This window comes from Cryptotermes secundus, unplaced genomic scaffold, assembly GCF_002891405.2.
Source record: "Cryptotermes secundus unplaced genomic scaffold, Csec_1.0 scaffold1928, whole genome shotgun sequence".
In the NCBI taxonomy this organism is placed as follows: Eukaryota; Metazoa; Arthropoda; class Insecta; order Blattodea; family Kalotermitidae; genus Cryptotermes; species Cryptotermes secundus.
In genome coordinates, this window is record NW_019740681.1 from 61,357 (window position 1) to 76,951 (window position 15,595).

A 15,595-nucleotide genomic window follows, 5' to 3' on the forward strand; every position below is an offset into this window, starting at 1 on the left:
ATCAGGTCGGGTCGGGTAAATTTCTGTTGGTCCTCGACAGCACAGTCATTCTTGGTTCTGAGTACCACGGGACTCATGACCATATTTTACTGTCCGACGACTCTAAGTTGGTATTGTACAAATATGTAAGCCTACTGCGGACCTAACAAAGAACACCCAAAGATATGAAATTTACCCCGCGCTCTTGCCAACTTGTAGGGTAGCCATGGCTGTTAAAGCGATGTGTGAACGCGGCGTTTTTGTGTGAGATTAGAATCCTCATTTCCAGCTCTTCATTGCACGAGCATGTTATTCCTTCACTGCATACTGCAATACTGAGAAGGAAAGGACGTCGGGGGAAGACCGACTTCTGCTAGTCCGTGAACAAGCACGCAAGGCCTGCGGGCGCCTATAACGAGCAGTTGTGCCGATAGCTCAGACAGGAAGAAGTGTAGACGTCTTTCAGGTGGAGGGCCAAAATTAAAAAAAGAAAATACCATTCGCGTGCCAAGTGCCTATACAAATACACAGATCATTTTTAGTACAAACATTTCTGTTCACATGACACTGTGAGTAGTGACAGTAAGTGCCCCTACCGGTAACGTAAAGAACTAGGCCTAACTCGTAGTCGCAAGTTGCCTACCGCGCGCGGCGTTGCGTGTCTGCCGCCGATTCATCGCTAGTACAAAATTGAAAACAACGTTCCAAACGTAGAGGCCACCTGTGGCGCCGCTAACATTGGTCACATACGAAATCAAAATGCTATAAAACCACACACGTCAAACATTATAAAGGCTTCATTCTGTTCACACCGTGTATTTGTGTGTTTCGCTCACAATAAACTGCAGTTATTTCCCTAAACAGCATTAACTAAACCAGTTGATATTTGTAACTGTGGTACTCCATGTGTTTCGTGTGTGGTAGGAACTGAAATTTTATACACTTTCAGACTAAGTTCCACCAGATTAAAAATCGCAAGAGTTAACCTCCCTTTCAGCAAATTGCCTTTCCAAATTAAGCAACTTGGCATTAGTCACAAAATCGTAATAACTCTGGGGCCCATACCTCGAGCCACTGCTTCTTGCGACAATGCTCTCTCTCCCCGCCCCTTCCTCTCTCTGCTCTCACCTCTTCTCTCTCGTACAACGGTTCTTACAGCTTAGGACGTATGTGATTCCCTGAACACCCAGGCTAGTGAGCACAGCGCAGGCCCAGGATAACATCCGCGAACGAACCTGACGCGGTCTCTCTCTCTCTCTCTCTCTCTCTCTCTCTCCACTCAGGCGAGATACACTGCGTCTACGTGCGATGAGGACGAGGTGCGTCAGGCATGTAGCACGCATGAAGCACATGAGATGCGCTTACAGAATGCTGAGATTTCAGACTGTCAGGGCGAAACAGGGTGTGAACGTGTGCACTGGATTCATCTGGCCCTGTGAGAGAATGTAGTGAACACAGCAATGAACCTTTGAGTTATACAAATGGCGTGACCTCCAGCTTCTCAATGTGAACTGCGTTCCAAGCAGTAAGCCAGCCAGGCTAGCTGAGGGGTACAGCTAGAAGCAGTGGTTCCGGATACCCAGGGGGGCAATTCTAAACCACTCAACGGTTTCCAGCACACACGTCGCACTACGGGAGTTACACCTGCCCCATCTGTTCGCCGTTCCGAGACTTCTGAAAACTGCCGCTTCCGGCTGCGTGTTCAGTAAGTTTGGGAGCCCCTGCAACTCACCGCAGACGCGAGCTGCCAGTCAAGATGTCAGCAGTACTTCACGCTGTTTACAGTCAGGTCCGGGGACAGAGGTCATGCTCCAACTGGGGAGGGGGGCTACTGACCCAGCGGGCCACAGGCGAACAAGAGTACTCAGTGCACGAGATTATCATCGGCGTTTCTCTCAAGTTTATAAGCTATCTTAAAAATGGGACCAATGAACACAAATTTGTAGAAGTCTACAGCAACGAATTTTAACGAGAACATGTGACGGATCTGGGCCCCTATGCAAACCGAGGCTGTCTGAAAATAACAATTACCAGACACTCTTTTAGTGAAAGTTTCGCATCCCAAATTTGATGAAGATCTGTCTGTCCAACGGTTTAGGTGCGGATACTAGGTCACTGACAAGACGAACGTAACCATACGACATCTACTCGTACATAAAGCGTTTGTCTTAATACTTTGTAAAAACCGGCTACAGAGTGAAGCTGTCCCTGTACCAAATTAGGCACACCATGATGATGTATGGAAGTGGGTACAGCTCCACGGATGCAAGTGGTTAGATTCAAATTCCGGCCGCCTTACCCCCGGGGATTGACCAGCGTTAAGTACCAAACCTCCAACCTCGCCGTCCTCGTACGCAGACATTTGGCTTTCCTTGGCCGGTTAGCTTATGTTCCTACGCGCACCGTCCACACAACTATACAGCTGTGGTCACCCACAGATATAGTTTACAAAACCCGGGCCAATGACGGTGGAACAGGGCTGCTCATGCGCATTACGATCTGTCCTGGCACTACTGCAGGAAAAAACTGTCGGTTTAATTACGTGCGATAGTCAAATCAGAGAATCGCAATTTGGAGCTACAGGTAGCTCAGGTCATGCGCATGCAACAGTTCCGCAACTCCGGAAGGAAGTGACGGAGACAGAGACGGAACCGGATCCGCTTGCGGTCAGCGAAGTGGCACTGCCGGAATACTTCGGTTTCCCCTGCCAATTCTCATCCCACAGCAGTCACTCTATCATCGACGCTATTTAGTCTCAATACAGAAAGAGAGCTGAGTAACCGACTGGGGAGATGCACAAGGTCTCCAAAGGATGACTCACTCTCTTCTGACGGACAGCCTGACACCAGGGCTGAACAAAATACAAATATAACTCCATACTCAACACAGACATCGACAACAATAACCGGTTGGCCTCTGTTGTGCTTTTATGGCTCATTTAACGACGCTGTCAGCAGCACAGGTCACACAGATACACGGTGGGTGAGGAACTGACGAGGCCGTGGGAGAAATGAATTCATGGCCTAATTCGGGGTACTGTCCTCATAGCCGGCGGGAAAGACTGGGGAAAATCTTCCCGGTACCTTCCCAGTGAGAGGCAGGAGTTGCTATCCCCTCCACCGCGACGTTCTATTTCGTGATGGGAGCCCAATGTGTTTTCTGTACAGTACAAACTGAATGTGGTCGAGCGTGCAGGTAAATGTGTAGCGCCACTGTACACCCCTGCCGCAAGCCCTTGCTGTGATGACATACCAGCTTGCTTCTGTACAATGACGCATCTCTGCAGCGGGCTGATGTCAGGTCCCGAATATGGCATTACTAGCAGACTCCAAGCCGGTCACGGTAGCCGAGCGGTATAAGGCTTGTACTGTCTTCGCTCGCTTGGAAACCGGGATCGTGGGTTCGAATCCCATTCAGGGCATGGATGTTTAGTTTGACGCCTTGCGACGAGCTGATCACCAGCCCAAGGAGTCCTACCGAATGTGTAAGCTCTAGAAAAACCGAAGTGAACGGAGAAGTTCATGGAGGTAGGCCTAGGCCCACTGGGGCTGTAGTGCCAAGGGGGAAAAAAAGAAACCGACGCCAGGGATCTGGGTCCTTGATGAGAAGCTACAGCTGCAGTCCTATTATCCTCTCATCTATGCCTGTGTCTTCCTAGTTCTCTATCTGCGGCAGGTTTTCCTACAATAGACGTGTATGCAATTCTCTTCCTCCCGTGCGTGCTATTTCCCACCCGTCCTATGAGGGGTACAAATTATGAAGCTCCCCATTATACGGTGTGCTGCATCTTCCCGCTACCTCGTCCCTCTTACGTACTAATATTCTCACCGCTGTTATGATGTCACAGCTAATCTTATCATCGTGGTGATTAACCCGTTGTGCGGCATACGCCCAGTCGGGCTTATCTCAAGCACTCAGCCCATTATCTCCTGTACCCTGTATCTCAAGTGCATTTCATTTATCTGTGGCTTACCTAACGATGCTCTCCATTATTACAATCATCAAGTGATTGGAAGGGTATGTAGCATGAATGCGAGAGGAGTGGGAAAACTTGAAGGAAAGAGGCCAACAGCAAAACCCACACGTAAATGGGAGGAATTGACCTAATGAAAGTAGGAGGGGCTGGTTTGAACTGCATTATTCATGCTCACAACATGGATCGGTCGCATAAAATGCCTGGGGTTTCTTGAGTGGCGGCTCCATGGAGTCAGCAACACTGAGCACAGAATGGCAGCTATGTACTGCGGAACTACACGCATCAACTCACCGGTCACGGCCTGTCTATTCGAGAGGTGCTCGGTCAGGCCGGCGCACCGGCTATCCTAACTGGTTCTCGTGCTTTGCCTCAGTCTCTCCATGCTTTCCTGTTCCCATATCATTCGGCGCTGTACGAGATACTGACGTGAGATCGTTGTAAAACGAGCCACACGTCGCATATGGTGCCCGTCAAGGCAACAGAAGCACTCCCCTCTCACGCAACCGGCCAAAGGATGCCAGGACTCGACCACACATTACAAAGCTCTGAGAGACTATGCTACATCCTGGAATGTAGCGGGTTCGATTCCCGATGAGGTCAGTGGATTTTCCAATTAACCCAATCCTTCCCAGCCGCACTATGGCCCTGGGGTCGACTCAGCCTCTAACAGAAATGAGTACCAGGGATCTTCCTGGGGGTAAAGGGACGGCCGATGCGTAAGCCTGACAACCTCACCGCCATCTGTGAGACGATTGTCTAGAAAATGTGGGAGCCTCGACATCTCACAACCCTATGGGCCTCCACGGTCTGTTACAGGGTTGGCTTTTATCTTAAGGCCTGGTTTCAATGCCCGTCAGATGACATGCTACTTGCAAACGTGGTCTTGTTCACCTGCTATTCACGTTCCCCTTCCAGCATCACCGGCGACTAATAAAAGTCATTCATGTACAACTTGCTTTAACGTTTAGTAATTCTGCATTTGTTTTGCATTTTATTCCCACCATAATTATCAATTATTTCGCTAACACGATTTGTAATGGAAACGCAGTCTTCTCTGCGCGGTACGAATTAAATCGTTAAATATTATTATTTAGGTGAATTTCAGCCTTCGCTGACGACGGAGTTTTGAAGGCTTCCAGAGCTGTCAGACAGTAGAACATGGTCGTGAGTCCCGTGGGACTCGAAGGCCAAGAATCACTGTGCTGACGACAGCCAGCAGCAATTTAGGAGTCAGTCAGTCACACTCAAAATTCTCATCAGCACACACCACGGGACCTGTGTACATTCTTCAGTTACCGGAGTTCTGGCTAGAAGACAACATGTAACCGGAAGGTCCTGCGACCGGACACCTCGACACAGGTTTTCTTGGTTTTCCTCCGTCTTTAAGCACAGGCCAAGGCAGTTTCCAAGTTCGAAATTACTACTGCGTGCTTCTCATGCAGCCCCCCCCCCGCAATTAAATTAATCAAAACTAAAGTCCTCTGATGTGAAGGTCACCATCTCGTCTTTCCAAATCATACCACTCTCAACCAATCAGAAAGTCAAAATTCCGCGGCTCCTGTCTGCGGATTCATAGTGCTTATTTACCTCGGCGCTTGAGTACCCAGGCTAGCGGGCACTACTCAGGCCCTTATGTATGAAACTGACCGGGTCACCGGAGTTCTATTTCCTCCTATTTCTCTCTCTCTCTCTCTCTATCTGTCTCTGTCTCGCGCTCCACAAGGTTAATATATAAGATTTGAGGCTTTCACGGCGGTGACTATGAAGAAAGCAGTCTTCTGGGATTTGGCACCGTGTATATGTGGTGCCAAATCCCAGAAGACTGCTTTCTTCAAGGTTAATATACTCCACACGAAAAAAGTTTTTCTTATAAAGTGACGAATCTCTGCTGGATCCGAGGTCCTCACGGCGGTCACTATGAACAGTACGGTCCTCTGCGTTGTGACGCCGGCCTTCCGGCAGAAATATACCGACGCTTCGGACCAACATACTATGTCCATCTTCAGGGCCGAAGATTAAATGAAGCAAATAACCAGCAAAAAGCAGGTGACAAGAAATGTAACTTCTCTGGGACTACACAGCGTTCGATCCCAAAAGCCAGTACTTTTGAACGACGGTGATGGTAACCGCCAACCGCAGTAACATCCCCGGATTCGAAAAGCCCCGCAAAGAGGGAGTTGCGTGCAACGATATGCACACCGTGTATCTATCTACCTATCGGGAAGTTATCTCGCAAGATAACTGAAGTAAACCATTTGTTGTAAGTGGCATAATCGCCTCATCCGTAGTCCTGATAGAACAGGCGTACAACTTTGCACTCCTCTGACAGACATGATGACCGCAATCACTGGAACTTTGACTCCACAGCAATCAAGTTCTGCGAATTCGCATTGATATGGCGCGATCTCTTTCAACAAGTGCCATTTGCGTCTAGTAATGATTCTTGTAAATCAAATTTCATTCATTAAATAAACGTTCCAATTCCAAAATGAATCCAAAGTGGCCGCTGAGAGCGCGAAGAGTTCCTCATGGCACTGCACATGATACGACCACATGCCATTCAAATCTAATATCCAGTGCAGAAAATAATTATGGCTGGAGAAATTCACATGCAACTGACAAATTACAGTTATTGTTACCGGTGAGAATAATTTAACATCAGAATTTGAAACCAAGACCACGCACAGGGCTACATATGTATACCTCCTGAAGTCGTTAAAACTCTGGTCTTCTGGATTGTGTGACACCGTACAGTTTTGTTTCTGATAACAGCACTGAAGATGAGGACATGTTCCTTCACAACGACAGTACCAGTCCACAAAACTAAAAGGTGACAAGAATCCAGAAGACTACAGTCTTCATAATGAGCGATTGGAAACCTCAAATTAACCAGTTCATCGCAAACCATCCAACTGGGTTCTGTACGAACGAACGGCTGCTAACACGGACGTGAAGTGACAAGTTCCCTGCAGAGCACGCCACACGCACTCGTCTGGCCGACTTTGGCGCAATGGCAACTTACGAACGTGCGTCAAATAAGCCGACACCACACTCCACCATAAAACAATAATTACTGTGTTATGGCCATCCGTTTTCAGGCCGCGTTTGGCCTACAGACCTAACGGTAATACCTGAAAACTACTCCATGTGTAGGGGGTCTGTAAACATTTTCCCGGGCCGCTGACCCAGGCAAACAAAGCCCAAATAAATAACTGGCGTATTCAAATCGTAAACTAAAACTGCACCGATGTAAAATCACGCAGCGTGAATCAGACATGAACATGTAACCTGAATTCAAATTCTAAGTTGACAACTAACAAATTTTAATAAGGACAAAATTAATGTAAATTATATTTGCCAGTTGACAGACGTATGGAAGGAATCGTGTATGGCAGAGCTTAGAATTATATTAAAGACATTATGTATATAGTGAAATAAAGAATCGGTTCATTAACTCACTTTAAACTGCAATGCTGTATTAAGTACTAGATATTTCATTTAATTAGATTCCGTCTTCAACGGCAGTTACGCCTACACCCAACACCGCTACAAGTACGGACATATTTAATTAATCACTGCGCTAAAATCCTGATTTAACCTACTGAAAAGTAAAAGAGAAAGTTGATCATCTTTACCTTATTACATGGTCCAGCACCAACAAAGCATGATAAACTGAAAGCACGACTTACATCAAACACTAAAAGCACATTAGATCGACACACTACACAAGCAGCCGCCGCCATCTTCCCCCACTGCCACGGATGAACTACACACACACCTGAACATAACATTGCGACCACCGCGAAAACGAAGCCCACATGACGTTCAGCGCAGTCGTGTCAATGGACAGGCATGTTACGCACTGCTCAAATAAGAAGGCTGTGGCCATTACCGCTATGCCGCGAATTTCAACTCTTCTCCGGCACGCCCATTTACTTCTAATCGTACTTAACTTTGTAACAAATGTTCAGCAAAGGTAACATTTGAAGGCAAGTATTTCAATACAACAGTTTGACATATAGTCTAGGTTTAAGCTCCATCAGAATAATACTGTAGCCATTGTCTCTATCACCAGCACATTATGCAGATGGTCCAGTTTACAACATGGATAAGCTAGCTGATATAATAGCAACAGCTACCCAAATGAACTGTGTAGCCTATGCACTCTTACCATACCTCTTTGCTAGGATAGTACTACCCACTTTAATGCACTGGATTTTGTGAACACTCAGGCTGGATGCACAAACTTGCAGTTACCTACCACACAGTATCCTACAAATATCAAGCTGCAGGATGTATGATGCACTGTGGGAGGAACAATGGAATTGGTCAGAGGTTTAGCCCTTGGAACGAGGATACTGAAACTCTGTGACAAGGTGACTCACACTGAAATCTTGTGGCATGCTACATGTTGCTAAATGTTAATCTAATGGGATACTGTCCGCCTACTGTAATATCAGACAGAGCACGCAGTAACTTTCATCAGTAATGTGTTGGGAGCTGCAGGCACAATAACAACACATTTCATAGCCTGCAAGGAGCCACTGCAACCGATCTGCACAAACCTTTCATAGCTATTGCATTAAGTACAGGCGTAGCTTTGGCCTTCTTTAGTGCAGCAAAACAAATGTCACATCAACAGTTATATGTAATTTCAGTACATTTAATATGTGGTGGGTTTGTTTTGAACATTTCTTCCCTGTGTGGTTCAAGCACACATCACAATACTGTCATTAATTCAGGCTGGCAAGCAATCGGCAGCTTCATGATATTAGCAGCAATGACTGTTTGCATCATCACTGCATTCTGTATTTTCCACTTCTGTGGAGTTATAAGAAATCGGGAAGAATGAAAGGAAACATTGCAGAGCTTCCATTGCTCTTGCTGGAGCACCTCGGTATTGTCTTGCAGAGGATGTTCATTGTGTATGAATATTACCAGATATACTTGCAACCATGTTATCACACAAAACATGGAAGCCATCATAAACAACAGTCAGAACTCATACATTCCTAAGTTCATTCACCAGGAAGAATGAATCATCTCCCATCAAAGTGAACATTAAAACCCACCAACCCATGGCTGTCCCAGTTGCAGAGCGAGAAGTGCTTCTATCATTTCCAGAGTGTATAAGAACATATCTGGCAATGAGTCTGTGCCCGAACACGTGACTGTCAAAGTGTCCGCAGCTATTTACAGTGCATGGCACAGAGAGAGCACAGAAGCAGTGCCCATACAATTGCCAACTCAGATACTGGGCTCGTACATACACGCTACAGTGACACACATGGGGTATGTTCACAGAAGAAACACACTCGTTTATTGTATATCAGTGACATTGCTTAGAGACTACTCAATCGAGCATATCCATCTGCAGACGCTGGTGAAAGTAGATGTACAGAGCATGAAACTGAGGCCTCAAATTGTCCATGATGCGGTGCGTTGGCACAATAACTGACAGTTGCAGAAGCTAGAAATCTCCAGCAAGCCACAGGCACCACAACCTGGAGTCAGAATATGTGTAGTGGATAACCCTGAACCATCACAATGATCTAAACAACAGTGAAGCCAATGTAAGTGCCATGTGACACAAGCCAATCCTGTCTGTTTCAAATTCTTCCTTCTAATGTCAACAGTGCCAGCAAGAATGAAAAGTCAGAAATTTTGCATCATTCAGTGATGCTTTAGAATCACTTACACTGTACAAAATTAAATTCTGAATTTCCATTTCCCTCTTACAGTTAAATTGTGTTCACTGATGCTTTTCTGCACCAGTAACAGATATCATCAAGTGTGTACATTGTACTATCAGTAGCTTGTTATATCCATTGTTTAATTCAAGTAAAAACTGAAACAAGAATTGCTTTCCATTATTTATTGTCATCTTCCTCTTATATTTAAGGTACGTAAAACATATTGACTCATTCTTATAATTACATCATAATTACAATATTAAAATGGCACCACTCTATTTGTAAACAAAATGCTGTCAAGTGTACCGCCTTCTGGGTTTCCACACCATGCAGTTTCGTAGGAGTCCACTGACATTTCAGAGGAACATATCCTCATCTCCAGGATGCAACAGTTAGCTGAAGATAAATACTTGTCACCTGCTTCTTGCTTGACTTATATTTCAATCCTGATGATGGAAGCAGAACATTGCTATGAAAAGCCGATTGACTCCTACTCAACTACATGACTTTATAACCTGGAAGATTGTACTCTTCATAGCCACTGCCGTGAGAATCTCAAATCCAGTAACACATTGTCAGTTCAGAATCTGTTTACTCTGACTGTAAAACAGGCCCAGAACTGTGAATTAATAAAGGATATGGACATTATTATTATTATAAATAGATCACAATTAAACATGTCAACAACTGCAACTGTCCACCACTAAGACAGCTGTTGTAAGTCACTAATCTGTTGACTGCCACTCAAGGTGACTTGGTACACTGGTAATCACAATTTGTTATCCCATGCACATTACTGGAACCATACCACAAGTTATGCAGTAAGAATATGCCTGACATTTTCCTGTGGGTTACAATTCTGCATCTACCTGAACTTCAGAACTCACTTAAAATAAAGAAATTATTCTTTTCACAGTAACTGTACAATATTTGTAACAATTATGACCACAATCTGCTTCAAAGGATATCACCATTATATGTCAACTGAAGCTGCAATGAAAATCATTTTACTCTTTATTTATCACACTTGAGAGAGAGAATTCTGGAGGGAGGGGAATTAACACAGCCAAATTATGAACTGAAATAAAACTGCCTTCCTTTTGAACCCGCCAAAAAAAAGATGGACTTAATATATTGCAAATAATGTACATTAACCACACGGGAAAGCAATTACTCCACAACACAATATACAAAATTCCCAGTGACTCACACTGGACTATTTATTGACTTGACTCGGACTGGAACAGCCATTAGACCATTCTGTTGAGATGAGGGAGTATAGTGATGGAAGACAACACTACACTTAGGTTGTGACTACTTGTGTGTCATACCAGCTGTCTCACAAAAGCAAAATAAATAACTTGTTTATATTTCCTTTCACTACATGTTTCAGTCACAAATGGCTGTGTTTCACCTGATCACTGCATGCAGCGACAAAGAAATAAAATATAAAATGTTTTATTGTACACTTGTGAGATGGTTGGTATAAGACCAATAGTCTAATGACAGCCATAATTTAATTTACGAAAGGAAGAAAAAAAAACTTTAGAATGTGCACAGGACCTTATGTAGTTGCATTACCCCAGAATGTGCCATGTGACATCATAGTACACAACCATTCATTGTTATTTAGAATTACTGGATTTCTGAACTTTAGCTCTCATTTAGTAATCTCAACCAGAAACTGAAACCGTTTCCATCCTCAGATGACAGGGTGGAAAGGCACATACTCAGTTTCCAACTGGAATACAACTACATTTACTGCCACATCCCCCAATGTTGAAAGTTCATAGAAGTGGAGCATGGGCACTCAGACTTGTAACAATACTCACAACACTTTCATAAAACTGAAATTGTTCTCTCCAGTTAACAAACCTATCATGAAGTCCCTTTTATACATGTCTGTATGTACATATATATATGGTATGTGAACAGATACAAACAGCTGTACATAAGTAGCCTATGCAGATGTGTAACATGATCAGGTCAATCCAGTTCTCTTTCAGCAGTTTTTAACAGTACAATAAACTCAATATGCACATCACTTGAACAAGTGAGGTTATATGTATTTACATGTGATCTGTAACAAACACAAACTTACACTCTTATGAGTGATTCATGCAGATGACCTCTGAGGGAAGCAAATACTTGAAGAAGAATTGTCACCATGTACAACCATATTTGTCTTCCAAAAGAACAATATATAGGTAAAACCAGACTAAGTGACCATCTAGTCAGATATCCAAATGTCTGCCAAATCCTTTTATAAAACAAACAGGAGTGCCTGTATTCATCTATGACATGACTGCTTTCCTCATCAGTGTCACAGTACACAGTGGCTAACAGCATTCAAATTAAGGAGTTAAAGTTTACCTATGCAATTAAAAAAGAAAGCTGGGGGCTGAGGATCTGAACTGCATCCAGAGACTCTACAGGAACACATCGTGGTAACCACCGTGACTACTGTACATACTGGCAAGAGTACAGAGTTCTCCATTAGGTCTGCAGTAGGACACACAACAGTTACATTTAATATGTATATATAATTATGTATACCAGGCCAAGTCACATTTTTATACAAACCTGTTGGAAAGAAGTAAATACTCAACAATTTATATGAACATATTTTAAAACTGCCTTTCTCAATTCTACAAATGTTTCAATTCAAATCATTTACTTGTGCCAAAACGTTTGACATGGTTTACTAATAAAATCAGAACCCAGAAAATTTTCAGAGTGAAGGTGCTGCAGTAAAGCCTGCTGCTCTGCATATACACTCCTGCAACTGGCACGTAGATTTAGCTGCCTGAAGAAGGCTAAGAGCTCTTAAAGCAAACAGAATCTGAGGCATCTCTCTCATTTCAACAACCCCACATCCAAAGTCCTTGCCATAATGAAGATGTACCCATTTTCATAAGAAAGTCAACTGCAGAAGTTCTGCAGTAATAAATAAGTTTATCGCAAACAGTATGAAGGGAAGGTTGCTTGTGGTAAGGGCGTCAGAAGCTGCTGGACCACTCACCAGAAACTGGAACATAATGCCACAACTTATTTAAATGCAGACTAGAACATACCGTAGTTGAGGCAGTCGGTCACTGCTTTCACAGTGCAGAGGCCTGGGTTCTGTCTCAGGGAAATTCATGCAGGATGTGCCATGGACAAAATGGCACTTCAGATTTCCGCAGCCAATTATCAATTCCTGAAGCTGATACAAAAGGCCTATGTGTGACCACAGTACCAGGATGAGTGTCACCTGACTTCTACCACTCAAGGCTGGTACAAAAGGCCTACTTGGGGATGCAGTACCAAGGGACTCAGTGTCACCCCACCCCCAAGAATCAATGCAGACCTTGATTAGTCCTACTTGTTTGATCTAAATCGACTTGAATGCTTCCAGTGATGATGACAGTCACCCAACCAGCCAATGCAACATTTCCCCTCAACATTATCACTGGAAATGGATTCTTAATCACAAGACCTAGCAAAATATAACAAAATTTGAAATGAAGATTGTATACTGTGCACTGAAGGGCATGGAGGTAAATCTCCATACATCTGAAACCCTGAAGCTATGATGTGGTGAGCAACCTGCCTCAAGATCCAGTGGTATTACACATGGGTACTCACTCAAATGATGTGGGAGGGCATGTCCTACTGTCAGTGTGAATATGGCTGCGAAGAGAAACAGCTCAGTATCCCTACCAGGATTTGAACCTTGGCCTCACAGCCCATATCCAGTCACTTCACTCTCATGTACCATGGTTTACATATTTAAAATTATCAAAATGAAACAGACACATAAGATCTAAAAGTTTGTGACGATGGTAAATTGCTACAAGTAACATGTTTTTGGACATAATCCATCATCTTGTCTATTCTTAAAAAACCGTCCTGTTTCTTTTAAAACACATTTCGGAGACTGAATTCTGTTCCCGTCCTCAGGTAAAACCTACTCTGTTGGGTCTGACAGACAAAGTTAGCCCCTATCTCCAGAGACAGACAAGACAATGGATAAGGTCAAGAAACATATTACTTGAAACTGACACACGCTTGGCACTACATGCAGATATACGCTCAGGTCCAACAGACCCATGGTGTGGGGGTGGCTGGTACTCAGTCTAGACCAGTAACATTGGACAAAGAAATGGACTTTATCAAGGATACTTGTTGAGTGCCTTGATGGATGATTGTGTGGGAACCCTAGTAACCATTGGATTTCTGTGCACTTTGGCAGCCCTAAAATGGATTGTTCTGATAGCATTTCCTTGGCCACAATCACCATCAACATACATAAACACTCACCTTGACCTGAAGATGGAGATACCTTGTACCTCTGACATGTTGGCAACACTGCCCATATCCACATGACACAAAGACCAGAAGCACAATCAACATAAGAATGATTAACTGTGACATGTTGCATCACGTGTACTAGACACAGCAGCAGCTGGGAAAATTGTCACATCAGAGACAAGGCCTCCTTACAAGTGCAACTAGTTTTAACAAAATGCAACAGATCTGTGCCAGAACAAACGTGAGCATATCACACTGTACAAAAAGAAAAGCTGCTCTTGTGCATAAAAATGAGATAACTTCTGTTCTTCCCATTCTACTTCAATATTGGAATGATTACAGACAAACGTTTTCTTCACCATTCTCCCCCACGAATATCATGAGTCACAACGTTGGAAATAGCAACAGCTCACATAAGGGACACTGATAAATAAGGAGTGACAATACAGCGAGCAGTTACAGTTAACAGTCAATAACATGCAGGCTTTTGTTCGCTGGCTATCAAACTGTGGGTAAAGAAACAACTCTCATCTTCAGTCAGTCACCAGAGACATCTGGTGTCATAACTGTTGCTAGACACACCTGACACAAAGACAGCAACACTGCAAGGAGAACACCCATTGAGGAACACTTCTTATGAAATGCTTATAACCTCTCCAGAGAATTATATTTCATAAACTGACAGCAGTGACAACTAGCAGACCTCTCACCAGATCTGAACATACTGCTTTAGAAAACAAAACAGATTCCAACTTAATGGTCTGTGCTAATTTATTGCCTTACTTGATATACCAGGAGTCATTACTCAGATTTTGGTGGAGTCCCTCACAACAGGTGCAAGAGTTGGAGCCAATTTCCCAGCGTTTTGTGGAACCTGAAGGTTCATTACCCTGTTCACAAGAGCCTTCCACTGGTCCCTATCCAGAGACAGATCAGTCCAATCCATACCATTCCATGCTATCTCTCCAAGATCTATTTTAATATTGTCCACCCTCCTACAACTTGGTCTTCCCAGTGGTCTCCTTCCTTCTGGCTTTCCCACCAATATCCTACATGCATTCCTTTTCTCCCCCATTCATGCTACAAGCCCTGCCCACCTCATCCTCCTTCACTTGATCATTCTAATTATACTTGTAGAAGAGTACAAGTTATGGAAGTCCAAATATTCTAACACCTTGTCTCAAACACCCTCAATCTATGTTCCTCCCTTAGTGCCAGAGACCAAGTTTCACACCCATACAGAGGCACAGGCAAAATTATAGTTTTGTAAATTCTAATTTTTATGTTTTTGGGCAGCAGATGAGAAGACAAAAGGTTCTGGACTGAATGGTAGCAAGCATTACCCGGGTTCAGTCGCTCTTAATTTCCTCTTGAATCAGGTTTTGATTTATCATCATCGTTCCCAAATATCTGAACTGTGCCCCAGTTTGGAGCCAATGGAACATGCAAAATATCACAGGCATTAACAAAAAGCTTTCAGGACTGAGGTACATAAAAATGTCACTCTGGCCTCCATTACTAAGCATACACTGACTGCTCACTTAAATTCCTTTGTCCTTCTTTACAAGCCTTATTCAGCTCAGCATACTTGGAACATTGTTCAAATATTACTGGGGTGGTATCACTGAATGTTTCAGCATCATGAACAGCCCCC

The 15,595-nt window shown here is 43.8% G+C and overlaps 1 protein-coding gene across 1 annotated transcript in view; it reads right to left on the reverse strand.

The window, feature by feature from the left end:
- LOC111872601 (calcium uniporter protein, mitochondrial) overlaps positions 1 to 7,707 on the reverse strand; it is a 69,063-nt gene extending 61,356 nt beyond the window's left edge. Inside the window, exon 1 of the mRNA XM_023866669.2 lies at positions 7,591 to 7,707. Coding sequence (XP_023722437.1) covers positions 7,591 to 7,698 — 108 coding nt within the window. The 5' untranslated portion in view covers positions 7,699 to 7,707. The remainder of the gene's footprint in view (positions 1 to 7,590) is intronic.
- Between the last annotated feature and the right edge of the window lie 7,888 nt (positions 7,708 to 15,595).